The following is a 26,140-nucleotide window of genomic DNA, read 5'->3' on the forward strand; positions in this document are numbered from 1 at the left end:
TCAGATGTTGTCCATGCTCTCAAGTTCACTGTGGTTTTAAAACATGGCTCCAGAATTTCTTGACACCTTTATTGAGGAGGGCCCATGTCCATTCTTGATTCTCCTTGGAGCTTTGTGATTGCTTGACCAATAGAATACAGTGGAAGTGACACTGCTATTTTCTGGACCCAAATCTTAAAAAACTGGTATCCCCACTTGCTATCTTGAGATGCTCACCCTTGGAACCTTACCATCATGCCAAGAGCAAGCTGAAGTAGCCTGTGGAATGGAACTGAGGGCCCTGGTTGAGCTTTCAGCTGAGCCAGCACTGTCTTGCCAGCCAGTGAGCTATCTTGAAGATGGATCCTCCCACACCCAGTGGAGCAGCCCCAAATGATACCACATGGAACAGATGAGCTGATCTCACTGAGTCCTGCCTAAGGTGCAGTGTGAGCAAAATAGATGACTGTTACTTTAAGCCACTAAATATTTTAATGGTTTGTTACACAACAGCAGATAAAATGATACAGTCACCCCACTGCATTCCCAGTCTGGCACCTCTGTGCCACAAGAATTATACCTACTTACTTTTCCCCTTATCAGCTCTTTCAAACCTCTCTTACAACGTTGATGAGCACACACACTGTCAATGGGCTGGTAGGGTTGGAGGGGCTTCCTAACAGAAGAAAACAGCTCTAGATTTAAGAATTACAAAGGACCCTAAAATTATAAGCAAAGTATAGACAAGAAGATGAATTTGAACACTAACATGATTTACCCTACAAAAAAATGACAAGAATCAGAGTAAGTTCATAAGAGAACTTGGCACACAGTGGTCAATGAGTGCTTGTTTTAAAAACTGTTTAAGGGAGTATCTTGAGCCTTTGGAAATGAACTTAAAAGGTGTTGCATCCTGATACAAACATTGCCAACAAAAAAGTTTAAGATTATGACAAATGCATGTTTATTCATCTACCAGTTTCCTAGTAGTAATCCAGTTTGGCCCAAGTAAGTTGCAGTGCTGACTTAGAACCCCAGCTATAAGCTCTTTCACCATTCTCTGAATCCCTTCAGTTTTGTTTGTTTTTGTTTTTGTTTTTGTTTGAGTCGGAGTCTCGCTCTGTCACCTAAGCTGGAGTGCAGTGGTGCGATCTCGGCTCACTGCAACATCCACCTCCCAGGTTCAAGCGATTCTCCTGCCCTGGCCTCCCGAGTAGCTGGGATTACAGGCGCACACCACCAAGCCCAGCTAATTTTTGCATTTTATTAGAGATAAGGTTTCACCATGATGGCCAGGCTGGTCTCGAACTCCTGAACTCAAGTGATCCGCCCACCTCGGCCTCCCAAAGTGCTGGGATTACAGGCATGACCCACTGTGCCCGGCCCAGTTTCTTCTTTTAGCCATAATCTCACTGAGTAAATACGGATTTCATTTATTTTTATATATGTATTTATTTTTAGAGATGGGGACTCTGTCATTCAGGCTGGAGTGCAGTGGCACAATCATCGCACACTAACCTCAAACTCCTGGTCTCAAGCCTCCCACCTCTGCCTCCTGAATAGCTAGGACTACAGGTGTGCACTACCACTCCTGGCTAATTTTTTCTTTCTTTCTTTTTTAAGAGACGGGGTCTCAGAGTCTTATTTTGTTGCCCAGGTCTCAAACTTCTGGCCTAAGCGATCCTCCTGCTTGACCTTCCAAAATGCTGGGATTACAGGCTTGAGCCACCCCTAGCCTCCGGATTTTCTTTATTCTGAAACTCATCCCTAACTTTATTTTCTGTCAGAGGAAATCTGTTTTTCACAGCGTGATAAACTAGCAAGTCTGAGCTGCTGCTCTTGTCTTCTTAGGGGATGAAAATGGGAGTTCATCCCTCCTTTTCTCCTTTCTGAAAAGAGAGTAGATGAAACCCTTCCCCGCCTTTTGGTTTTTAGGAAGCAGAAAGCAGAGATATTAACTATATATAAACTGCAAACACATAAATAACAGCTGGGGAGGTCAGTATCGAAAGCATAGGGCTTGTGTCAGGGGCTCGTGTCAGCATATGAATAGGGTAGCGTCTTACCACCCTGGCCGCATGCTTGTTCAGCAATTTCCAGCACTTGGAAACACTGCAAACGGCTTCATATCCCCTATCTCATAAGATGGTTACAACCAGCTAGAAAGGTGGAGCAGGACTCTTCGTCTGTGTTATAAAAGAGGAAACAATGAGACACGGAGAAGACATAGAGCTAATAATGTAGAGGCTGGACATAACCGAGGTCTTCAAAGCTTCAGTTTTGTCTCTTTCATCCCTCTCCGGCAGCTGGGCCCTGGTCCTGATGCTGAGGACCCGAGGCGCGCACACCTGCGCCGGGCAAGAATGAACCAGCCAATAAGGAACCCGCATGCAGGGGGTTGAACGAGGAAGCTGCCAATGAGAGAGCCTATCCCGAGAGAGATGGAGCTAATGAGGGCTTCGTGCTGGAGAGGGACGGCGGCTCGGCCAATGCGGGGCTGGGTCTGGCGCGGCAGGAAGGCGGGACGGTCAGTGGGGCGTCGGGGCGGGGCGGAGAGGCGAGCGCCAACCCGCGAGCGCCCGAACCCAGCGTGCTGCCCGCTCGCCGCCCGCCATGGCCCGCGCAGCACCGCTGCTCGCCGCGCTGACCGCGCTCCTCGCCGCCGCCGCTGCTGGCGGAGATGCCCCGCCGGGCAAAATCGGTGCGGGAAGGACGCGGTGGGGTTCCCATTTGGGGAGGGCTGGCGGGTAAAGGGTTCTCAGTTCTCAGCTAGGTGGAGGTAGAGGAGGGCAGCTGGGTGAGGGAGGGGTCCTCGGGAGAGGAGCTGGGTGGAGGAGAGGCGCCGAAAGGGACGCGGCAGGGAAGGTCCTGATGGGGCCGGGGCATGGCATGTGAAGAGGGCCACCTAGGACGGAAAAGAGGCCTAGGCAGGACTGGCCGCGGATCTTACAGGGAGGTCCAGGGTCGCTGAGCATCTGTCATGGACCTGTTTGCTAGGCCCCCGGGTGACACAGGACAGAGAGGCTGGGCGATGGCCTTCACAGAGGTTGGTTGAGGGCTCTCTGTGTAGCAGACGTGGTGCTCTAGTTCCTGCTGGGGGGAGAGCCCTCACAGTACAGGGAAGTCCGTGCTGAGCTGAGGAAGTACGGTGCATGCAGAGGAGGGGCGCTTCACCCTGTCTTTGCGGCCCCGGGGGTGCTTCCTGGAAGTAACGTGTAAGCCAAACCCCGCCTCCGCCCCCCGGCTCCCCACTACCCAGGTGGATAGGAGACAGTTCTGACAGAGACAGAACACAAGGTCTGCTGGAGATTTGCTGACAGAACGGGGAACTTTTAACAACAGTCTTTTTGTTTATTGTGCGTGTGGTTTCCCCAATACTTTATTTTGAAAATGTTCACAAGTACAGCAAGAATTTTATAGTGGTCATCTGTATACCCACCACCTACATTCTGCCATTAACTGCTACTATACTTGCTGTGTCACATAACTATCACGCACCGTTCTAGACACCCACGAATCCATCCTACATTTTGATGCATCTCCAAATAAATTGCAGACATCAGGACACCTCACTAAATACTTCATCGTGCATATCATTGACTAGAGTTTCATATGTGTTTACAGTTGCTTATTTTTCCTCCCTCAACGATTGTCATTTTAACTACATGACTCGTGAAGATTTTCAAGTCCCTCACACATAATATTCCCACAGACAGAAATGCTGGGCCTCAGGGTGGGAGGACAAAGACCCTACTCCACTAGGCTACCCTCCATGCACCCCAGTTGGCAGGAGTGCCTGGAACATCTCATAGAAGCATCACAAACTTACAGTGTCCAGTGCAGTGCTAAAGCTTCTTGTGTAGCAGAACCACAGCCCAGGCCATACAGGGTTAAGAAGACTGAAGCATGCCAGAAACCAGTTTGAGACTGAGAGATAAGGGCTTGCCAAGAAAAGGGAATCCTGAGGCTAGAGTAGCCAGAGAAGCCCTCATGGAGAAGGTGGAGTTTGAGCCAGGCTTTGAAGGATGTGGAAGAGTTAGGCGGGCAGTATCCATGAGTGACCATGTGTTCTCTCTCTGTCCTTAAATCATTTGAATACAGTGTGGCTAGGGGTAAGCAGAGTGTGCTGTGGGAATATGCAGGGCACTCTCCGTTTTCTTGGGAACAGGCAACAGGACAAGACATTTCTCACCATTGGGGAAGGGGCAGGACCTCCACCCAGCAGAATTGTGGCAACATGGAGCTTGGGACACTTGGCAATGCCACGCTGCCCTTTACCTTTCTAGATTTTCCTCAGCCCTCTGACGGGAGCCTCTGTTCACCTTGGTGGTTTGGACTCTACCCACAACAAGAATGCAGATTCCTGTTAGGATGGCTTAATCCTTGTGCTCCTGCAGGGTCAAATCTGAGAACCCCCATGTAGCATCAGGACCCTCTAAACCCACCCATATAGTTCCACATGCTGCCCCTCTCATGCTGATCTCTTTGCAGAGTGTGCGTGTCCTCTCACTGACAAAGCTGATTGTCCTCCAGCATCTTGCATGAAATCTTGTTTCCCCGAGAAGCCTGTGTCCCCACACCCTCTGGGGCAGAATTCACTCTTCCTCTTCAGGACTCCCTGGAACCCTGTTGCACTTCATCATGAGTTGTCCTCACTAATTGTGTGCAGGAGTCTGTCTGCCCAATCCTTGCTGGGCTGCTGGGGGACAAAAGCCTATTGGATTTTTCTTTGTGCCCTAGGACATCTTACTGTAAATTAGAGAATGGGTGTCAGTTGTGTTAAATGAGCTGGTTCACAATGAAGTGGTGTCTTCTGCTTCCTGATCTTGGGCAGCTTCTAGGCCTTAATATCAGTTTCTCTGAAAAAATGGGTAATTTGGGACTCTTTGCACATGGAGGGGATGGGAGCACAGTGGTTAAGATAAAAAGGTTATGTGCTGTCTTGGAAGTGGCTTTGTAAGTACTGAGAGAGGAAGTAGTTTATTCTTTCAACACAGAAAAAATACTTCATGAACTCTACTGTCTGCCAGGATCTGGGGACATAGTGACCATGCGCGCTCTCTCTCTGTCCTTAAATAACTTGACTACAGTACGGCTAAGCAGAGTGTGCTGTGGGAATATGCAGGAGGAACACCTGACTCCCCTCAGGTGGGACAGTGAAGCCAAGTTATAGGTGATGTCTGAGGGCTGTTGAAGCCAGTGAGACACAGGGTGATGGCACTCCTATCAAAGAGAACAGCTTGGGCAAAGGCCCAGGATGAGAGAACAAAGCTATGCACCCACAATAAGAGAAGCCTAGGCAGATGAGAAGGTGGCATCTTGGGAGGGTAGGGCAGGAAGTGGAATAAGTAAGCAGAGGCCAGATCATAGAGAACCTGGTGCTGTCTGAGGATTGCCTGTGACTTCCTGGCAGGAGCTGGTACTCTGTGGGTCCAAATGGGTCCAGTAAAGGACAAATTACACCAGATTTATTTCATTTTCTTTTTGGGTAAGGCCTCTGGACTGTCTGATGAGAAGAAAGTGGTGTTTCAGATACATGGTTGGCAAAAAGTATAGGTAGGGTGGTAGTCCAGTTCAGTAGCTTCATAGCTAGTTTACAGTTCTCTCACAGGACTGTTTAATGATTAGTGTCAGGCCAGGCACAGTGAATGCCTGTAATTCCAGAACTTTGGGAGGCCAAGGCGGGAGGATCTCTTGAGCTCAGGGGTTCAAGACCAGCCTGGGTGAAACCTCATTTCTACAAAAAATATGTTGGGCATGGTGGCATGTGCCTGTAGTCTCAGCTGCTTGGGAGCCTGGAAGGTTTGCAATGAGCCGATATGCCACTGCACTCCAGCCTGGGCAACAGAGCCAGATCCTATTTCAAAAAAAACAACAAGATTGATGTCTGTCCAGGCAGTGGTTTCCTAGCAGCACCTCCAAGCACTGTCCCATGAAACATTTTTACCAGTGACTTGGATGAGAATACTGATGGCATGTAAACCAAGTTTGCAAATAACAGGAAGGCAGGAGGTACAGTAAAGACAGTGCATGATAAGACCCAAAAAAGCTGAAACTTTGTAACAAGAATTCAAACTGGAGTATAGTGTCCTATAGGGTAATGAGCAATCCATCATAGGGTACATTCCAGTCTTTTTTTTTTTTTTTTTAGAGGGAGTTTTGCTCTTGTTGCCCAGGCTGGAGTGTAATGGCACGATCTCGGCTCACCGTAACCTCCGCCTCCCAGGTTCAAGCGAGTCTCCTGCCTCAGCCTCCCAAGTAGCTGGGATTGCAGGCATGCGCCACCACACCCAGCTAATTTTGTATTTTTAGTAGAGACAGGGTTGGTCAGGCTGGTCTCGAACTCTCGACTTCAGGTGATCTGCCCCTGCCTCAGCCTTCCAAAGTGTTGTGATTACAGGTGTGAACCACCACGTCTGGCAGATGCATTCCAGTCTTCACAAAGACAGACACAGAGATGATTTAAGTGTCCAATGGTAGGTTGGACTAGACCAGGAGTTGGTATGCTTTTTCTGTAAATGGCCAGAGAGTAAATATTTTAGGCTTTTGAGGCCATGAAGTCTCTGTTGCAGCTACTCAACTCTGCCTAAAATGAAAACAGTCATAGACAGTAATTGAAAGAGCAACATGACTGTGTTTCAATAAAACTTTAGTTTGCAAAAACAGACATCTGCCTGGATTTGGCCTGCAGGCTGTAGTTTGCCAATCCCTGGATTAAGGCATGGTTTCCAAACATTGATCACTGAACAGAACCGGTCAGTAACTTTTAATGATTCATAGTGAAATAAGAAAATTAGAAGCAAGGTAGTAAGTTTTATATAAAACTAAATTTATTCTCTTTAATTGGTCATCCTGACTTTCAGTATTCTTTGCTGGTCTTTTGCTACTGAAATACCTTTTTCTTTATGAAATGAAGGTATAGTAGGCGGCAGTTTTCAGGTTTGCCTTTGCTTATTAATAGCTCTACTGACAACTCAGTCTGCAGATTTCCTTTTGGAAATGTCATAAGCCTATGAAATTTAAGCACCTGGGAACCACCAGTGCAGGAGGATACAGTGTGAACTGCAGCCTCTCACTCTCATGTTCTGTCTCTCTCCTTCCCTACCTCCCGGGCCTGCTGACAGCGGTGGTTGGGGCCGGGATCGGGGGCTCTGCCGTGGCCCATTTCCTCCAGCAACACTTTGGACCTCGGGTGCAGATCGATGTGTACGAGAAGGGAACCGTGGGTGGCCGCCTGGCCACCATCTCAGTCAACAAGCAGCACTACGAGAGCGGGGCTGCCTCCTTCCACTCCCTGAGCCTGCACATGCAGGACTTCGTCAAGCTGCTGGGTGAGTGGTCAGTCCTGGGGCTCCAGTGCCCCGTGCCCTGGGGCTGGTGACAGCACTGGGCCCTTCTCAGACTTCCCAGACCATCAAGGCCGGAAGGTCATGTGGCCCAATCTCCTCATTTTACAGATGGAGCAACAGAGACAAGAGAGGGGAAGGAACTTGCCTGAGGTTACACAGTGAGTTAGTTGCAGAGCCGGGATTAGAACTCAGGTTTGACTCCTAGGCCGGTTTCTTTCCCTGTCAATTTGCTGCCTCTAAATAATTGTGATTATATCACCTTCCACATGCTGGTGCTTGCTGGGCACCTTCTGAGTGGTAGGTAGGCATTACCTCAGATCCCCCCTACCAACCTGCAAGATGAGCATTATGTCTCCTCTTAAGGCAACTGAGGCTCAGAAAATGTATAGATTTAAGCTAAAGCCATTACAGCAAGAAAGGTGGGATTCAGACCCAGCAGCATCTGTCAAATACACATTCTGTTTGATGCAGAAACTCCACTTCTCAGAAGTGATGCTACAGGTGGTCTTACAGATGTGCACAGTAGCATAGATACCAAGTTATTCATTACAGCATTGTTTGTGATAGCAGAAGGCTGAAAGTATCCTGCCTATCCACTAGGACCTGGGGTTAAACAAACTACTGTGTAACTACACAATAGGCTGTTCAGCAGTCAGAATGGGGAAGTCTTTATGCCCAGATATAGGACAATCTCCAAGATATAGTGTATTGTTAAAGTGGAGAGCAGTGTGTGTAGTATGTGGGCGTGGGGAAGGGACAAGTCATAACAGCTCTATCCCTATTTAGGAGTCTACTGCTCTGTCAAGTTGCAGACTGCAGGATGGCTGTAAGGAGCTAGGATAACTTCAGTGTGATCTCAGGGCCCAAGGTCACCATCTCAGAGCAAGCCCAGTGGCTCTCAGCCCCTGGACATTCTGGGATAAAATCTGAATTTCCCTCACTGTGGATCCTCTTGGGGGAAAAAAATGTAAAATGTCACATTATTTTCATTTTCATTTTTTTATTGACTAGGTAGTCCAGACATTTTCCCAGTGCATCTGTTTACTGTTTATAAACAAGCAGCACAAATGAGCAAACCATAGTGTTTGCATTTCCTTTAATGGAGCAGTCCGTTTGCGTCAAGAAGGCCCCAAGTCTTGGGGGGAACCTGAGGGGCTCCTCTTTGTCTCTGCAGGGCTGAGGCACCGGCGCGAGGTGGTGGGCAGGAGTGCCATCTTCGGTGGGGAGCATTTCGTGCTAGAGGAGACCGACTGGTACCTGCTGAACCTCTTCCGCCTCTGGTGGCACTACGGCATCAGCTTCCTAAGGCTGCAGATGTGGGTGGAGGAGGTCATGGAGAAGTTCATGAGGTAGGGCTGACAGAGCTGTGGGGATGGCGTTCCAGGGGGACCAAGAAGAGGTTGGGGAGGAACCAGCTTGACTGTACATTGTGAAAAAGGAAAAGGTCCTTGCTGAATTGAGTCAGCACAATTCAGTGCAGGCTCAGAGCAAGCGCCTGGCATGAGGAATGGCCGTATTTCATCCGGTAATGGTCTCCCTAATATTGTCACATTGACACTCATTTTCTTACCCTCTACTACACTGATGCTAATAAAAGCGTGGGTTGCAAACTCAGTCACTTAACAAGGGCTGAACTGGGATGTGAGTCATTGAATCAGCAGGTGGAAAAGAGCAGAACGAGGCCCCCTCTGAAGGAGGCAGCCAGCCCTCCACGGCAGCCATCTGCAGCCAGCCGTGTACAATGCCCACCTCCTGTGGCTAGATCTACTCACTTTTCAGAAGAAGCTAGAAATCCAGAGTTGTGTGTGAAAACTTTGTTTTTCAACGTTTGCAACCAATTCCTCTTGTAAGCCAAATGAAACACACCTGTAGGGCAGATGCAGTCTGTGGACCACTCATTTGCAAATTTTGTTGTCCTCATTTTTCCATCTAGAATAAACACCTTTTTTCACCACTCCTCCTATCCTTGGGCTCCAGCCCCCTCCCCATCACCTTTGGTCCCAGATATGGAGGGCAAGTGGTCTGTTCTCTCCCTGTTCATTCACTCACCAAGCTGTCACTTCACCTTTCCCCAAAGTCCCTCCCGAAGATGCTCACTGCTTCCAGCCTAAGGTGCAGGGACTGCTCCCCGGACCCCATCACTGTCTGCCTCCCTTCAGTGTCAGACACTCAAGTGTGGCATGTGCCCTCCTTCCCTGGTTCCTGGCATTTCTCCACTCTCTTCCCATTCTGTAACTCTGCTGTTTATAGCACTTCTTCCTTATATTCTCCAGATGTCACCCGAAGCTTATTTCCGTACCTCTCTTTCTGATGTTTTTCTCCCTTGTCAATTATATCCAGACCAATAATGTTGACTTCTCCGTTTTATGGGAGATGACTTCTCCTTCTCAGCCCTAGTTTCCTCTTCACTTCCAGACCCACATTTCTACTTTCTGGACACTCCATCTGGTGTCCTGTTGATAACCAAACTCAACATATTTACAAAAGAAGCCCTAGAATGGGCAACAATTCAAAGGCCTGCCAGTCAGGAAATTCATCAGTGGTTCCAATCCATGCTAGTGAGATTGCATGACTGATAGAGCGATAGGACATGAGCCTGGGGGTGAGTGGGAGCCCTGTCAGATCAAGCCAGAGGAGAGGACAGGCTGGACTGGCAGAGAAGGTGACAGTATCGGCATGAAGTTGCAACGTGCCATCGGGTCCTAGAAGCTGTGGCACAGCCGACGCTGTTGGAGAAGGAGATGTGTCAGCAGGGGTGGGCCGTAGCCCACAGCCTGGCAGTCCCAGCTGGGTGAAGAAAGGATTATGAACTATGACCTCAGGCAGGGAGTGGCTCAGAGCAGTGATACAGTTGTTATGCAGCATAGCCGTGATGTAAAGCCAGGCCTAGAAGGATTCCATACCTCCACACTCCCTTTAGGTGGGGCAGGCCTGCCACAGTCAGAGAACAGGTGCCAGGGAACATAACCAGCCTCCTCTCCCACTGCTCCATGTAGAGGAAGTGATGGGTTCCTGGTGGGCCTCCCAGGCACTGTGACCCAGGGGCAGGTGGTCAGGCAGAAAGCCTTCCTGCGCAAGGACTCCAGTTCTATGTGTCTTCTAGGATCTATAAGTACCAGGCCCATGGCTATGCCTTCTCGGGTGTGGAGGAGCTGCTCTACTCACTGGGGGAGTCCACCTTTGTCAACATGACCCAGCACTCTGTGGCCGAGTCCCTGCTGCAGGTGGGCGTCACGCAGCGCTTTATTGATGACGTCGTTTCTGCTGTCCTGCGGGCCAGCTATGGCCAGTCAGCAGCGATGCCCGCCTTTGCAGGTGAGCGTCCAGCCCTTGACCTGCCCACCTGCCCCTCCTCCACCCAAGGTGCTCAGAATGGGCTGGGGGTCCCCATGATAACCTCGCCTTTATCCAGCTCATTACAGTTACATAGGCACTCTGCTGCCCCATCCTATCTGATTCTGGCACTGGCCGTGAATTGGCAGGAGATAGTATCACCCCACTTCACAGACAGTGAAAGCAAGGCTCGGATCACAGGTCCAGTGTGTTTCTACCACTCCCAATTGCCTCAATCCCTTGCATGCGTGTAAATGTTAGAGCTGAGATAATGCTCTGCTCTCTACACTTTGGTTTCAAGAACTGCCCTGTTGAGGCCTTTGAGCCACTGTTACAGCACCTCCTCTTCCCAGCTCTTCATGGAGGTGGCTGGGCCTGTGTGTAGCTCAGTGTCTGCTAGCACAGACCACAAGAGTGGAGAACTCAGGCTTCACAAGAGCAGGAATCCTTGTCTGTTGTTCCCTGATACGTCGCAAACACAGAACAGTGCCTAGGTCATACTAGGCACTCGGGGTATTTTTGTTAAATGGATGCAAAGGTTTACAATAACAAGCACCTCCCTTGTGCCCTCGATACTGTTCATCTGGCTCTGTACATGCTGGCTCCTTCTCAGCCTTCAGGCCCTGCCTCAGTGTCCCCTCAGTGTGGCTTCTCTGCTCACTCTTTCAGTATCTTGTGTGTCTCCTTCACAGCGTGTTTGTGTAGAGATATATAGAATTCACAAACCACATAATTCACCCATTTAAATGGCACAATTCAGTGGTGTTTAGCATGTTCGGAGTTCTGAAACCATCACCACAGTCAATTTTAGGACATTTTTATCATCCCAAAAAGAAACCTCTTGCTCTTTAGCCCTCACTTCCCCAACACCCCCCAGCCTCCCAGCCCTGGGCAGCTACAGATCTGCTTTCTATTTCTGAGGATTTGCCTAGTCTGGGCATTCTGCATAGAAGAGACCTCACAATATGTGGTCTGTGGGAGTTGGCTCTTTTATTGAGCACAGTGTCTTCCCCCCATAGCGTTGTGTACTTTGCTGTACTTACTCGTATGTTTGCCATCTCCCCACGCCCATGGTTGGGAGACTTTTGCTCTGGCAGGGAGGCACCGTCGAATAGTACTGGACTCCCCAGCCCTCCTGCCCCACGGCCCTGACAACCTATCAGCACCCCCTTCCTGCTTTGCCCAGGAGCCATGTCACTAGCCGGGGCCCAAGGCAGCCTGTGGTCTGTGGAAGGAGGCAATAAACTGGTTTGTTCCGGTTTGCTGAAGCTCACCAAGGCCAATGTGATCCATGCCACAGTGACCTCCGTGACCCTGCACAGCACAGGTGAGTAGCCAGGGCAGGAGAGGGCAGGTGTGCCATTCCCAGCGAGTGGACAGACACTTCTGCCTCCTTTGTACCTCAGCTCTGGTCTGTGATCCCCTTGGGGAGTATGTCCGAAAAAACATTGAGAAGCCCCAACCCGGCCAGGTGACACTAGAGGGTGCTGTTTTCCCAATTCAAATGTCAGAGCCAGAAAACTGAGACTTCTATCAACCCCGCCTTTTTCTGTTGACCAATGAGGACTTTGAATGATAACCTTGCCCAAGCCTCCCAGCTGGCCAGCAGCAGAAGCAGAGCGGAAACTGAGTCTCCTGACTCCATGCCCCTTGCTTCCTCTGCAGCCGCATCAGCATGGAGAGGCCAGGACCCACCATCTAGACAGCCCCGCTGCACCCGGAGTAGAACCTCAATGCTGGGCCCCAGTAGGGAGTTCAGTGGGTAGAAGCCAAAGGAAAGTTGACTTTTGTGCTCTTTTGTTTCCAGAGGGGAAAGCCCTGTACCAGGTGGCATATGAGAATGAGGTAGGCAACAGCTCTGACTTCTATGACATCGTGGTCATTGCCACCCCCCTGCACCTGGATAACAGCAGCAGCAACTTAACGTTTGCAGGCTTCCACCCGCCCATTGATGACCTGCAGGGCTCTTTCCAGCCCACCGTTGTCTCCTTGGTCCACGGCTACCTCAACTCTTCCTACTTCGGTTTCCCAGACCCTAAGCTTTTCCCGTTTGCGAACATCCTTACCACAGATTTCCCCAGCTTCTTCTGCACTCTGGACAATATCTGCCCTGTCAACATCTCTGCCAGCTTCCGGCGAAAGCAGCCCCAGGAGGCAGCTGTTTGGCGAGTCCAGTCCCCTAAGCCACTCTTTCGGACCCAGCTAAAGACCCTCTTCCGTTCCTATTACTCAGTGCAGACAGCTGAGTGGCAGGCCCATCCCCTCTATGGCTCCCGCCCCACGCTCCCGAGATTCGCACTCCATGACCAGCTCTTCTACCTCAATGCCCTGGAGTGGGCGGCCAGCTCCGTGGAGGTGATGGCCGTGGCTGCCAAGAATGTGGCCTTGCTGGCTTACAACCGCTGGTACCAGGACCTAGACAAGATTGATCAAAAAGATTTGATGCACAAGGTCAAGACTGAACTGTGAGGGCTCTGGGGAGAGCCTGGGAACTTTCATCCCCCACTGAAAATGGATCACACCCCACAGCAGCCCAGGACTGAATAAGCCATGCTCGCCCACCAGGCCTCTTTCTGACCCCTCGTGTATCAAGTGTCTTTACCCTCCAGTGTGGGTCCGGGTGGCCTACTGTCTGCCTATCTTAAGGGTCCACACGGTGGCTGCTGCTTTTTTTTAAGGGGGAAAGTAAGAAAAGGGAAGGAAATCCGAGCCAGTATATTTGTTTTATTTTATTTTTTTTTTAAGAAGAAAAAAGTTCGTCTTCACAAGGTGCTTCAGACTTGGTTTTTTAGCTAGAAACCAGAAGACTGCGGGAGGGAATGTAAGGCAGAGAACTGTGAGTCTAATTTTATTACTGTTTTTTTCACTACCTGCTCCCACAATGGACAATCAGTTGAGGCAAACTACAATAAAACATTTACAACCAGATGGTTACAAATAAAGTAGAAGGGAAGATCAGAAAACCTAAGAAATGATCATAGCTCCTGTTTACTGTGGACTTGCTAGATTTGAGGTACTAGTTCAGAACTCACTAGTCACTGTCTCGAAGCCTGTCAACATCACTGCATATTGGAGGAGATGACTGTGGTAGGACCCAAGGAAGAGACATGTGCCTGAACAGTCGTCACTGTATTTCCAAGCTTCCTGGCAACCAGTGGGAAAAGAGAAACATGCGAGGCTGTAGGAAGAGGGAAGCTTTTCCTTTTCACCTACAGGAATTAACCATTCTCTTCCTTATGCAAAGATTGAGGAATGCAACAATATAAAGAAGACAAGTCCCCAGATGGGTAGGGAGCAGTCATATCTCACCCCTAGATGTTCATTCCAGCAGAAGAAAAAGAAAAGAAGGTGTTGGAGTAGGATTCTTCAGAGATTACCCTGGTACTTTCTCATCAGACACTAGCTTGAAGTAAGAGGAGAATTATGCTTTGCTTTGCTTTTTCTACAAACCCTTAAAAATCACTTGTTTTAGAAAAGAAAGTAAAAGCCCTTTTCATTCCTTTTGGACCTCTTCTTTTCTGTAATGGAAGAGCTAAGTCTTAGGTGCCCAGGGACCAACCACTACATTAGTATCTCCTGGGGAAGGGGAGGGAGCCTTGAGAAAGATGCAGATGCCGAAGTCCTACCAGACTTGCTAAGTCAGGCTTTAGGGAAAGGGCCTGGGTGCCCAGAGTAACAACACTGCCAAATGCAGGGCAAAATACCCTTCCAGTTGGTGGAGGCCCAAACTGGCTCTGAAGTGGTTTTTACTGTGCCAGGGTGATGGTAATGGCTGTGAAAGAAAGTACAAGTAGTATGCACTTATTGATAACTATAGAAATTATGAAACTGACACATCAGTAAGAAGGCTTTTTTTTTTTTTTTTTTTTTTGAGACAGAGTTTCATTCTTGTTCTCCAGGCCATAGTGCAATGGTGTGATCTTGGCTCACTGCAGTCTCCGTCTCCTGGAGTCAAGCAATTCTCGTGCCTCAGCCTCCCGAGTAACTGGGATTATAGGCACCTGTCACCACACCTGGCTAGTTTTTTGTATTTTTAGTAGAGATGGGGTTTCATCATGTTGGCTGGGCTGGTCTTAAACTCCTAGCCTTGGTGATCCACCCACCCCTGGCCTCCCAAAGTGCTGGGATTATATATGTGAGCCACTGCCCCCAGCCAAGTAAGAAAGCTTTTGATGAAGTAGTAGAAAACATTGACTTAAGCAACAAAAAGTTTTTGTTAGTTATCATGGCTTTAAAGTCTAGGCATAGAGCACTGTGTAATCTCTCAGTTCCGTGATTTGTCTCGTGGTCAAAGATGGCTGCCAACAGCTCCCAGGAAGAGAAGGTCTTCTCTCGTAAGCAATGAACCAGATTTGGGGCTTGGCCAGTTGGACCACCCCTGAACCAATTCCTGTGGTCAAGGGAATGGCACATGCTGATTGGCTTGGGATTCAGATACAAGACCAGTAACTATGGTGCAGGCAGGGAGGTTGTGAGATTAAGCTGATTGGCTTAGAGCAGTCAGGTCCTATCCCTGGAACAGAAGTGGTCTCATCCAAACTTCAAGGTCAAAGGGGGAAAGGGTATTGGAGAGAGAGAGGCACAATGTCAGCCACATGCAAATAGGGCTCTCAAGTCCAGTGAAATCGAAGTGTGTAATGGCATCTTTTCATGGTCTGTTTGAAATGAGGATGGCATGCAGTGTCATGGTGTAATTAATAATTGATATTGACCCAGCACTGGACAGTACAAAACTTATCCCTGATAACTACCCCCTCCCTTGCATCCCTACAGAGAATATGTGCACAGAAGACACAAATCAAGGCAGTTAACATTCGATCCTCAGTCCTTGGCTAGGCTTTGGCTCCACGCCCAAGCATGACTGCATTGGAACTGGCTATGTCCTTCAGAAATGTCCTTTACCTGAGTGGGCCCAAACAGCTCAGAACCAAAGCCAGCCAAAATGCCCACACTCCCTGCCTCCCCAAGCCCAAACCTGATTCCTTGGAGGCAGGGAGGAAAGGACAGATTCCAAAAATGAGAACCAACAGGAAGCCTTTACCCTGGGGCTTACCCCAGCCTTCTCAGGCCTGGACATAAGCCCCCAGCAGCTCACGGACCCCTGGAAGAAGAGAGCATTTGCAAAGACAGCCAAACAAAACAGGAAAAGGGCCATGCATCCTCAGTCTTGGATGCAGCGTAGTAGACGTTTAATACCCTTCATGGGAACTCTGCCTCCAGGAGCAGGTGACCCAAGCAAAATTTGGGGGATAAGGGGCAGCTGTAGAGGGTAGAATGGGGGTGGGTGATTGGCAATGGCGGACCAGGGAGGTTGGTAAGGAATTCTTTGCTCTGACCCACCTATGAAGGCATACTAGAGGGAAGCAGGAGGCAGATCTTGGGCTCCCCCTAGAGGCGTCTGTGCACTCATTCACCAAACACCGCGCCCCTATGCGCACTGGACACTGCCAGGTGCTGGAGGTGCAGCGCTGAGCAAGGGATAAGGCCCCTGTCTCGTGGAGTGCGAGCTTCTCGCTAGAGGAAGCAAACGTGAAACACACTTAGACTCAGACCAAAGGAAGTTCCAGGGTGCTGTGTAGAGCCAGCTCTCCAACGGATCTGAGCTGCCTGCTGCTGCCTTTAAACTGGGAGCATGGGAAGAGCCAGCTGGGACTCAGAGCTCCGCCAGTGGCCATCCCAGCCACCAAGGCCAAGCTTTTAAGTCACAGAATGGTAAGCCTGGAAAAGACCCTGGAGATCCCCAAATCCCATTTGTTCATTTCACAGATGAGGAATCTAAAGCCCAGAAAGAGGAAAAGGCATCATCCGTATGAAGCTAGCTGGTGTTTATGGAGCATCTGGGGGCTCCTGATGCTTGGGTAGAAGTAAGACACCCCCCTCCTACCACAATGAGGGGTTTCCCCACCAGCCCCTATGCCCCAGAGCACCTAGGGTCTCCCAGGACTACAAGCAACCCTCCTGCAGCTCAATTCTTCCCACACCCTCACCCCACAGAAAGGGCTTGGAAGCTGTGGGCCCTTCATGTGGGGCTGAAGTCTTAAGACCTGGAGAGCAGCCCCAAGGGTGGAGAAGCGGCTGCTGAAGGGATCAGCATGCGCTAGCACAGGAAGTCTGTTTTCATGTGTCTGGAACCCAGCCGAAGCTTCCTGAGGTAATTTTAACCAGTATCCACTCTAGAACAATACCAAAAAAGGTAAGTTACTTACCACCCCAGGCAGGCACATACCTAATCATTGGCCTTTCATGAATTAGACCCTTAAGACGTTCAGAGCTAAAACTGCTTTAAGCACTAAAGTTAGAGCAGCCAAGCCAAGTATTCCTGTCCTGGGCCATTGGCCCTTTTATTAAAGTTAACTCTAAAGTGCTAGCTATTCTTACCCTCAGAATATAGTCTGAGCCCCTCAGCTGTCTTGTGGGAGAGAAGGTATTTTTAGGCCCTAGAACAGCTGATTTGGGATTTGCTGCAGGGGTTAGAGGGCCCAGGGGGAGGATTGAATTGCTAGGGGGACAAAGGGGGAAGTGGGGAATTGCATCCAGGGGTCACGAGTCAGCACAGCACGGACTTTAGGATATATCAGTCCACACTGCTGTTTTTGGCTTTTTTTTTTTTTTTTTTTTTTTAACAGTCTCACTCCTTCACCTAGGGTGGAGTGCAGTGGCACTGTCATGGCTAACTGCAGCCTCAACCTCCCTAGGCTCAAGTGATCCTTCCACCTCAGCCTCTCTAACAGCTGGGACTACAGGCTCGTGCCACCATGCTGGCCTAATTTTTGTATTTTTTTGTAGAGACGAGGTTTTGCCATGTTTCCCAGGCTGGTCTCAAATTCCTGAGGCTCAAGAAATCCGCCTGCCTGAGCTTCCCGAAGTGCTGGTATGACAGGAGTAAGCCAGCACACTGCCATTTTTGATCAGCAGAGTATCTTAATATAAGCCAGTGTCGAGACCAACAGCACCAGCATCACCTGGAAACAATCATTTATATATTAGAAATGCAAGAAAAACACTGCAAAAAAATGCAAAGTATCAGCCTCCACCTGAATCAGAACCTCTAGATGTGGGGCCCCGCAAGCTGTTTTAACAGTCCCTCCAGGAGATTCTGATGCTCCCAGGAGATTTGGACAGGGCTGGAAGAAAGAATGATGACACTTCTCAACTTAAGAGTGTCTGTTCAAAACCAGGAATCCTCAGCTCCGAAAAAGTACATACATAAAAATTTCAAGGATGCACAGTCCCAGGTGAAAAGCACCTGCTCTTTGGCAACCTGGAAGCCTTTCTTTGGGTCTAAGTCTGATCTGCAGAGAAATCTCAGAGCTGAAAATACTTCAGATCATCTCCTCCAACCAGAGCAGGCATCTGCTCCATAATACCTTTAAGAAGCTTGGCTTTAACTTGACAATTTCAGAGATGGGGAGCTTCCCGCTTCAAAAGAGCTTGTTTCCAGTGACCCTTAACTGAGTAGAGTTAGCTCTTGTTAACTCCTATATTGGTTATAGCAACCAAGTCACATTAACATGGTTGAAATATAGACTTATAAACCCAAATAAAAGGAAACACATGGGCCAGGTGTGGTGGCTCACTCCTGTAATCCCAACACTTTGGGAGGCTGAGGCGGGCAGAAGTCTGATCTGCAAAGAGGCCCAGGAGTTGAAGGTCAGCCTAGGCAACACGGTGAAACCCCGTATCTACAAACAGGACAAAAATTAGCTTGGTGGAGTGGCACACACCTGTAGTCCCAGCTACTTGAGAGGCTGAGGTGGGAGTATCCCTTGAGCCTGGGGAGGCTGAGGCTGCAGTAAGCTGTGACTGGGTCACTTCCACCCTGGACCGACAGAGTAAGACCCTGTCTCAAAATAAATAAATAAAGGAAACACATGATAGCCCTAAGTAGTAGAGGTGACCACATTATTTTCTAATAGGCCACCTCAGAACTCAGAGTGATGAAACTCAGAACCTTGGAGAACTCAGAGTGACGAAAAATCCTCCTTTATGTTAATCTGAAATCTACCTCCCAGGAACCTCCTACCCTGACCCTGGTTTTGACTTGGAAGCCACAAGAAGCAAACCCAAAGTCTTGCTTTCAAAAGTCAGTGTTTACTTTTCATAGGCCTCTCTTGGCACAAAGGTGCAGGGAGGATGGTCTCAGGCTGCTGGCCTGGCTTCTGGGCCAAGTGCTTCAGAAGATGCAGGTGCAGCCCACGGCGATGGTCTCCATGACCGCACGCTGGCGGCAAGGCCCTGTGCGGGGCGGTGGCGGGCAGAGGCGGCGGCGCACAGGCACCTGGCTGAACACCGGCACGCTTACCATGCTGCGGTCCTCCTGCATGGTGAAGGGGTTCACACAGCCCAGACACAGGCACCGTGCCTCCGGCAGGTCTGCGGGAATACGGCTGGGGTCGTGGTTGATGCTGTAGGGAGCAGGAGAAAGAGCAGAGCGGAAGGTGATCAAGAAAGGGCCAGTCATCACCCATACCCCACACCCCTGCCTTTCCTAATCAAAGTTTTAATTTCCACAGCAAGACTGTGTTGGGCTGGAGGAAAGGCAGTAATCAACTCCGTGTTCCACATGAGGAAACTGAAGATCATGGAAGGCAAGTTGAGAGCCCCAAGGTTATCCAGCTTCAAGGTCACCAGTCACCCAGCTTCCTTCTTTCATGCAGCCAGATGCCCACCCCAGTACTAGGTTATGCTGTGGGGATCGTGAAGTAGCCTAAGGCCTCCCTCTGCCTGCCCCACCCCCACTGTGTTTATATTGTTGGGAAACTTAATCCACGGAAATAAAATGTGGATTATTTTTATTGATGCCTGATTTCCACTGCCAAGGAAGTCAGGAGGTCTGGGTTCTATTCTGACTTAATCTCCATTTATTCAACACTTACATGCTCACCACATGAACAGTTCTGTCCTAGATTTTAGGTGTTCACTGATGAACAAAGCAGGCAAGTTCCCTCCTGGTGCTCTCATGGAGCCTCGCATACAGGGACTTGCTTTGTGACTTCTTTTCTGCACCTCGGTTTCCCCATCTACTAAATACGGGACAAGGAAGTGGGTGAACTGGACCTGTGGACATACAGCATTAGCATCACCTTATGCTTGGGAGCTTGCTAGAAATGCAGAATCTCCTAAATCTGAAGCTGCATTGTTTTTGTCAGATCCCTGAGTGATGCATGAGCACAGTCAGATGTGAAAAGCTCCATTCTGGAGGATCTTTACCGACCCTTCCAATGGTCACATTCTGGAGCTGCGCTGTTCAATGCAGTAGCCACTAGTTTCATGTGTCAAATTCATTAGGCTGGGCATGGTGGCTCACGCCTGTAATCTCAGCACTTTGGGAGGCCAAGGCAGGTGGATTGCTTGAGCTTAGGAGTGTGAGACCAGCCTGGGCAACATAGTGAGATCCTGTCTCTGCAAAAAATAAAAAATAAAAAAATTAGCCAGGTATGCGGGTGTATGCCTGTGGTCCCAGCTACTTGGGAGGCTGAGGTGGAAAGATTGCTTGAGCCCAGGGGGCAGAGGCTGCAGTGAGCTGAGACCATGCCACTGTCCTCCAGCCTGGGTGACAGAGTGAGACCCTGTCTCACACAAAAAATAAAAAAATCAAAGTTCATCCCTCAGTCACAGTAGCTACATGTCAAGTACTCAGTAGGCGCATGAGGCTAGTGGCTACCGTACTGGCTTCACATCATCACAGAAAATTCTGATGAACAGTGCTATTCTAGAGTCTCAGGGTGTATGTCATGTGGCTGAAAAATCTCTGGCCTGGGTTTGTGAGTGAGGACCTCAGGGTCAACCCATTCCTTCATCTTTGGTCCTTTCTGTGGGTTAGGCACTGAGCAAGGAAGTGGAGCTACAACCAAGAGAGGTCGCTGCTGCCATCGTTATCCAGGGCAGCGGGTCTTGATTCCCACATCACAGCCTGCTGTGTGCCCTGACCACGTGGAGCTATAAGAAATAGTACTTTCTGGGCCTCGCTGCTGGAGGTTTGGACTGGGCGTGGGAATCCCTAGGTGATTCTGATGCTGGCACTGGGAAGGCCCAGGTCCAGCATGAGACACTGCATGGAAGTGCCACACCTTAGAAGGGCGTCGGAGGCCCACAGAGCAGAGGAAGTGACATCTGGGGAAAGCCTTGCAGGCACTTCCACGGAGACTCGAAGAACAATAAGGGCAGTGCTCTGCATGGATATCTCATTTAATAAGACTCTGAAGTAGGTACTACTATTGCCTCCATTTACATTGAGGAAACTGAGGCCCAGAAAGGCTAATCCATTTGCCCAAAGCCTCACAGGCGAGTAAGAGGCAGAGCTAGGATCTGAACCCAAGCACCCAGACCTCTGAATCTGAGATCTTAACCATTACAATGACTGGGGCGTGGGAAAGGCCCCCGCCCCCCAAAGACAGCTTGCCACCACTGCCCAGCCTACCTGTAACCCCAGGGAGACAGGCTCCTCTTGTTGGACATCCACAGCTGCAAGTTGACCTCACACTTCCTCTTGGCCAGCTCCGAGCTGTTCCTCAGCTGGGCCACCATCTCCTCAATGTTCCTCTCATACTCTTCCATGCGGGCGTACGGTTTCACCCGTGACACCAGGTCCAGTGGCACCTGGTGAGGGCCAGGGGCCAGCGGCCCAGACCGCCCTTGCCCCTTCCTCTTGCTTTTGGTGCTCCTGGGCTGGCCCAGCCCCAGGAAGATGGAAATGGTAAGAAGGAACAGCTGGGGAGGAAAGCCACAGGTCAAAGGTGGGAGAGCCAAGTCTCTTTCTGGGCCAAGACTTGGGATCCATGGTCCTTTCCCATTGCTCTTAGGGGTCTCCCAGGCTCAAGTCTGACTCTGCCCACCATCCCCCAGCTCTCCCTCCTCAGATTACCCCGTTTCCTCTCTCTTGTGTGCTCCAGCCTCTGATCTTCTCTCAGTCTTACTCTCAGCATGCTCCCTCCTGCCACACGGACTTTGCACTGCCTCTGCCTGCAGCATTCTGCCTCTTCACCTCCTGGACACCTTCCCACCCCTCGTGTGTCAGCTTCAGCGCCGCTTTCTTAGGGATGTCTCTGGACTTTCTTGGGCTCTCATACCCCACACGCCTCTTGCATGACTTCAGTCTTATAGTTTGTATGTACGATTCTTTTATGTGTCTGCCCCCAACTCAGCATGGACTCCGTGGGGGCATGTGTCTGTTTCCACACACTGTCATATCCCCCGTGTCTGCGTGGTACATTCAGTGAACACTCGCTGAGTAAATGAATGGCTGTCCCCATCGCTGCCCTTCTGTCATTTATGTCTGAGAAGGAAGACAGTGAACAAGACGACAAACACTCAGGTCTCACTAGCGACAAGTCCAGGATGGGCCCGTTCAGGGTGTGGCTGGAGAAGAGTGGGGCCTCCTGCTTAGCTGTGCTGGGACAATGGCCTGGGAAACTTTTCTGGGTAAGGGACTTGTCAGGTGAGGCATGGCAGCCATGGGCTGAGGGAGTTGAAGTATTACAGGGGTGGGAGGGGTGGGTTGGGGGAAGATGAGAGAGGAGGTTTGAACTGGTTAAGAACTTTGCTGAGGCTAGGCACAGTGGCTTACGCCTGTAATCCCAGCACTTTGGGAGGCCGAGGCAGGTGGATCACAAGGTCAGGAGATCGAGACCATCCTGGCTAACACGGTGAAACTCCGTCTCTACTAAAAATACAAAAACACTAGCCAGGCGTGGTGGCGGGTGCCTGTAGTCCCAGTTACTCGGGAGGCTGAGGCGTGAATGGCGTGAACCTGGGAGGCGGAGCTTGCAGTGAGCAGATATTGCACCACTGCACTGCAGCCTGGGCGACAGAGCGAGACTCCGTCTAGAGAGAAGGAAGGAAGGAAGGAAGGAAGGGAGGGAGGGAGGGAAGGAGGGAGGGGAAAGGAAAGAAAGAAAGAAAAAAGAGAAAGGGAAAAGAGAAAGAAAAAAGGAAAGAAAGAAAAAGAAAGAGAGAGAAAGAAAACCTTTGCTGAATGGAATGGAATGTTGATTAGGAGTGAGTGGGAGGAAGAGGGGATGAGATGAAGTTGGGAAGATGGGCAAGTTGTGGGCTAAGGACGTCCTGTCCACCTGCACTGCCCTCCTCCCCTGAGCCTTCCCTCTTCCAGTCATCCCCCAAGCCCTCCTCACACATACACACCCCACCCATTGCCATCCACTTCTCCCTCCCAGCACCAGAGCATCAGGAAAGCCTTTGGCTCACAAGGAAGAGGACTCAGGCCCTGCAGAACCCAGACTCCCCAGAAATCCAGAGAGAGAAGGGACAGTGCCTGCGTGTGAGGCCGAGGTCCCAGGATGGAGGCACCTCTGACTCCTCCTAAATTGAGATAGGCTCCATATGTTCCCTGTATGCCTCAGCTCACAGCCCCACCGCCCTATGGCCCATGCCTGCTTTATCCAGGCTACCCAGCAAGTCTTGACTCTAGGAAACAAGTTTCAGCAGAGCCCCTCTTGGCAGAGGTATTTGCTGGCGCAAAATCTGCAACAGAGATTCCAGTTGCTAAATTCTTCCTTTTTGGTCCTAGATTCTAGTGCAGAAAAAATGTCTCCCTAACAATAGGCTCTCTCATCAGAGTTTCTCACAGGGCATTCTTAAACTCTGGGTCTCCACTCGGAGAAACAGAATAGAATCAAAGTCCCCCTCCCTCACTCTCCAGATGGGACTCTGAGAAATAGAAGGACTTGCCCAAGGTCACACAGCCAGGACCTCAGAAGCCAGGTCTGTTTGGAAAAACCCCGCTGACTGAGTTTGCCGGGATCTCCCCAGACGCCTCTGGTCTGAAAAGGCTTCAGTGTGCCCCGGCTGAGCCCCGTTCAGGAGCCTGCACTGCTGGCCATGGCTACAGTGACCAGTCTCTGTTTCTTTCTAGTCCTGGGGGAGAAGACAGAGAAGTTGCCTCTGCAGATCCCAAACCAAACAGAGGCAGCCATTAATCAATAGGAAAGAAAAACTGACATATTCGGGCTCTGAAAAGGGGTGGGGGTGCGGCAGGGAAGCTCCACATACCAGGTTGTGAGGCCAGTCCATTCCACCAAGCGGCAAGGTCAGCCTGCAGCTGCTGCCCGCCCGGAACCCCAGATGCCGCCGAGAAAATGGCAGCAGCAGGATGGAGTGAAGCAATTATAGCTCAACTGGGGGCTGCTGGGGGAGTGAGTGGGTGGGCTCGTCATCAGCTGGGAGCCTTGGGCCCCCAGCTGGCTGAGCCTAGCGCAGTGGCAGACAGTGAGGGGCGTGGGGGCAGGCCAGGAGCTGGGCTGAGGTGCCCAGGGGCTGTTGACCGAGGGACAATGCCCTGTGTGTCTGGTGGGGCTCTGGCTGGTGGCACCTCCGCCTGTGGCCTGCGGCCGGCCGCCCAGCCAGCACCCACAGGGCCAGCTAAGACAATCAGCTTCGTTTGCTTTGGGGATGGCAAGGGGTTGAGGGTGGAGGAGGGATGGGCCGTTGGTTGGTCAGGAGAGCAAATGTTCTCAAATTGTGCTGGCCAGAAGCGGGACACAGGCCCCATCTCCCAGGGAAACAGCCTCAGGCACTCCAGCCTCTGCCGGCCCCAGGTGAGTTCAGCAGCCCTAGGAGACCAAAGCCCAGCCCCTCTAGATCACAGTCAGGGAAACTGAGGTGGAGCCAGAAAGGGACTTGTCACTATTAACAGTGAGTTAGAGGTGTCAGAGCTGTTATTCCCACCCTGTCCCCATCCAGGGTTCTATCCACCACCCCATGTTGTTTTTCTTGGGATATTTTCTGCACAATTTCAGCCTGCTGTGAACATATTTCTGAAGCTGTATGCCCTCACTCAGGCCAAGTTTCAGATCCATGAGGACTTATGGCTGATTGTTCTGGCCTTCCTGACACAGCACTCTCCCTCCTGGGGTGGTCTCCACTCTCAGAGCCTGTGTGGCTACATGTGAGCTTCACTGTCAGCCACAGTTCCCTCCTCTGTAAAATGGTGGGTGTACCCAGAAATAGAAGGTGGCCTGGCCCATTCCCTCCTGAAATCTTTCTGAGCCTCAGTTCCCACCTCTCTAGAATGGGAAGAATCATGGCACCCTCTTAAAGCTGCTAGAAGGAATGAAGGAAATAACCTATGTTAAATAGCCAGCAACAGTACCTAGCGCATAGTAAGTGCTCAATAAACACTTAGCTGTTTAGATTATTATAAAATAATTGTATAATGATTATTATAAACATTAGCTGTTCTAATTAGCATTAGAGGTAGCATGGTTCTCATTTCTCTACTGACTCTCCCTTCAACCCCCTCAGGCCCACCCTCCTGACTGCTGAGAGAGGTCTAGGCCTCCAAGACTCAGGCCACAAGTTTGTGAGGTCAGATGACCCCAGGGTCAAAGGTCCTGGAATCACATGCTCAACTGACCAGCTCCTCTGGCCAGTGTCTCTCACCTCAAGTGAACAGCCCAGCCCGACGTGAGCGGGCACATCCACCCAGGGAGGTAGGAATGGCGGGAGGGAATGTGAGGAGGACAGAGGAGGGGCATTGTGAACAGAGACTGCGGATGGCCCTGTCGTGCTGAGGGCCGGTCTTGGCCATTTACAGGAATCGTCTGAGGGGAAGAACGCAGGGTGAGAGGCGCTCCTGAATGTCACAAGATTAATCTGTCCGGGGCAGGCTTCCACAGCATAACTGAGACGCTGGCTGGGGCTTCGAGCATGAGAGATGCCACCATATTTGGTCAAATACTAGACAGGGCTCTATTCTATCGCTGGAAACTCCAGAGGGAGGGGAACTCTGAAAATACCTCCTCAGGCAACAAGGGCCCCGCCCCCACCGCAGGCTGTCCCGGCCCCAGCCCCATCGGAGGGGCGGCCTGGCTGTGTTCTGCGCTGGCTCTCTGCACGCGTTCTGCTGTTGCTAGCGGTGGGGTCCCACAGACATGCAACTGGGGTGACCCTCCCATATCCACAGAACAGTGGCAAATTAAAAGATGGATCCTGGGGTATGGGAGACCCCTGAAACCAACACATTCTCCTTACCTGCTGGCAATACACACCCTTCACTTCTGCCTCCCCAAGCCAGGACTTACTTGTCAGCTTCCCCGGCTCCAGCTGCAGAGCTTGTACTTGAGATATCAGGCTCCCAGCCCCAGAGATGCTGAAGTAGCGGCGCAAAAATCTGCATCTTAGCACGAGCCCAGTCTGAGCGACATGGGTTCTCACCCATCATCTGGCCCCCTCCTCCCACCCATTTCACTGCAAGGAGACTTGGGTAAGGGAGGGTCCTACCCCAGCTCGCACAGTGCGATTGTGCCAGAGCTGGGAGCAGAACTCCGTCTCCTAAGTCATTCATTGCTCTTCCCTCAGACTTTATACAAACAGCTCCAAGCCAGGCTGGGCCTCCTTGCTGGTCTGTCAGAGACCAAAGAGCCAGGCCAGTCCTTGTGGGGGCCCCAGATCCTTCACAGTGGGGAGGGGAGCTTTGGGGTCTCCTGGCAGATGCTGTGAGGAGTCAGGCATGGGCCCAGCAA

At 50.6% G+C, this 26,140-nt stretch overlaps 2 protein-coding genes and 1 long non-coding RNA gene across 5 annotated transcripts; 1 reads left to right on the forward strand and 2 right to left on the reverse strand.

Moving 5' to 3' along the window:
- Positions 1–2,453: 2,453 nt before the first annotated feature.
- PCYOX1L (prenylcysteine oxidase 1 like) lies at positions 2,454–14,164 on the forward strand. 3 transcript variants are annotated; one of them, XM_021939854.2, is made up of 7 exons: positions 2,454–2,680; positions 7,104–7,310; positions 7,437–7,486; positions 8,503–8,677; positions 10,432–10,643; positions 11,848–11,988; positions 12,469–14,164. In XM_021939854.2, the coding sequence occupies exons 1-7, from the start codon at positions 2,469–2,471 to the stop codon at positions 13,128–13,130; spliced, it is 1,659 nt and encodes a 552-aa protein (XP_021795546.1). In that variant the 5' UTR covers positions 2,454–2,468; the 3' UTR covers positions 13,131–14,164. The 3 variants fall into 3 exon arrangements, with proteins under 3 accessions (XP_021795546.1, XP_003900388.1, XP_009207627.1); XM_003900339.4 differs by lacking the exon at positions 7,437–7,486 and having other exon boundaries at positions 2,536–2,680; XM_009209363.4 differs by lacking the exons at positions 2,454–2,680; positions 7,437–7,486 and having other exon boundaries at positions 6,317–7,310.
- On the reverse strand, positions 8,548–10,337 carry LOC116274969. Its single transcript, XR_004183853.1, has 3 exons — positions 9,378–10,337; positions 9,101–9,194; positions 8,548–8,636 (listed from the first exon to the last, which is right to left on the reverse strand). It is a non-coding gene; the product is annotated as an uncharacterized LOC116274969 (long non-coding RNA).
- A 4,568-nt stretch (positions 14,165–18,732) lies between the features above and the next one.
- On the reverse strand, positions 18,733–25,832 carry IL17B (interleukin 17B; the record flags this gene model as incomplete). The annotated part of the gene is made up of 3 exons (XM_021939855.1): positions 18,733–19,066; positions 21,082–21,371; positions 25,650–25,832. Coding segments are annotated over 3 exons (705 nt in total), but the record flags the coding sequence as incomplete, so codon positions are not given.
- Positions 25,833–26,140: the final 308 nt, after the last annotated feature.

Source organism: Papio anubis, chromosome 5, assembly GCF_008728515.1.
Source record: "Papio anubis isolate 15944 chromosome 5, Panubis1.0, whole genome shotgun sequence".
NCBI classification, from domain to species: Eukaryota; Metazoa; Chordata; class Mammalia; order Primates; family Cercopithecidae; genus Papio; species Papio anubis.

Excerpts from the sequence above, each read along its gene's own strand:
- PCYOX1L (XM_021939854.2), top strand. The coding sequence starts at position 2,469 with ATGCGGGGCTGGGTCTGGCGCGGCAGGAAGGCGGGACGGTCAGTGGGG. Across the intron at positions 2,681-7,103 it reads TGCCCCGCCGGGCAAAATCG|CGGTGGTTGGGGCCGGGATC; the intron begins GTGCGGGAAGGA and ends GCCTGCTGACAG. Across the intron at positions 7,311-7,436 it reads GGACTTCGTCAAGCTGCTGG|ATGGAGCAACAGAGACAAGA; the intron begins GTGAGTGGTCAG and ends CTCATTTTACAG.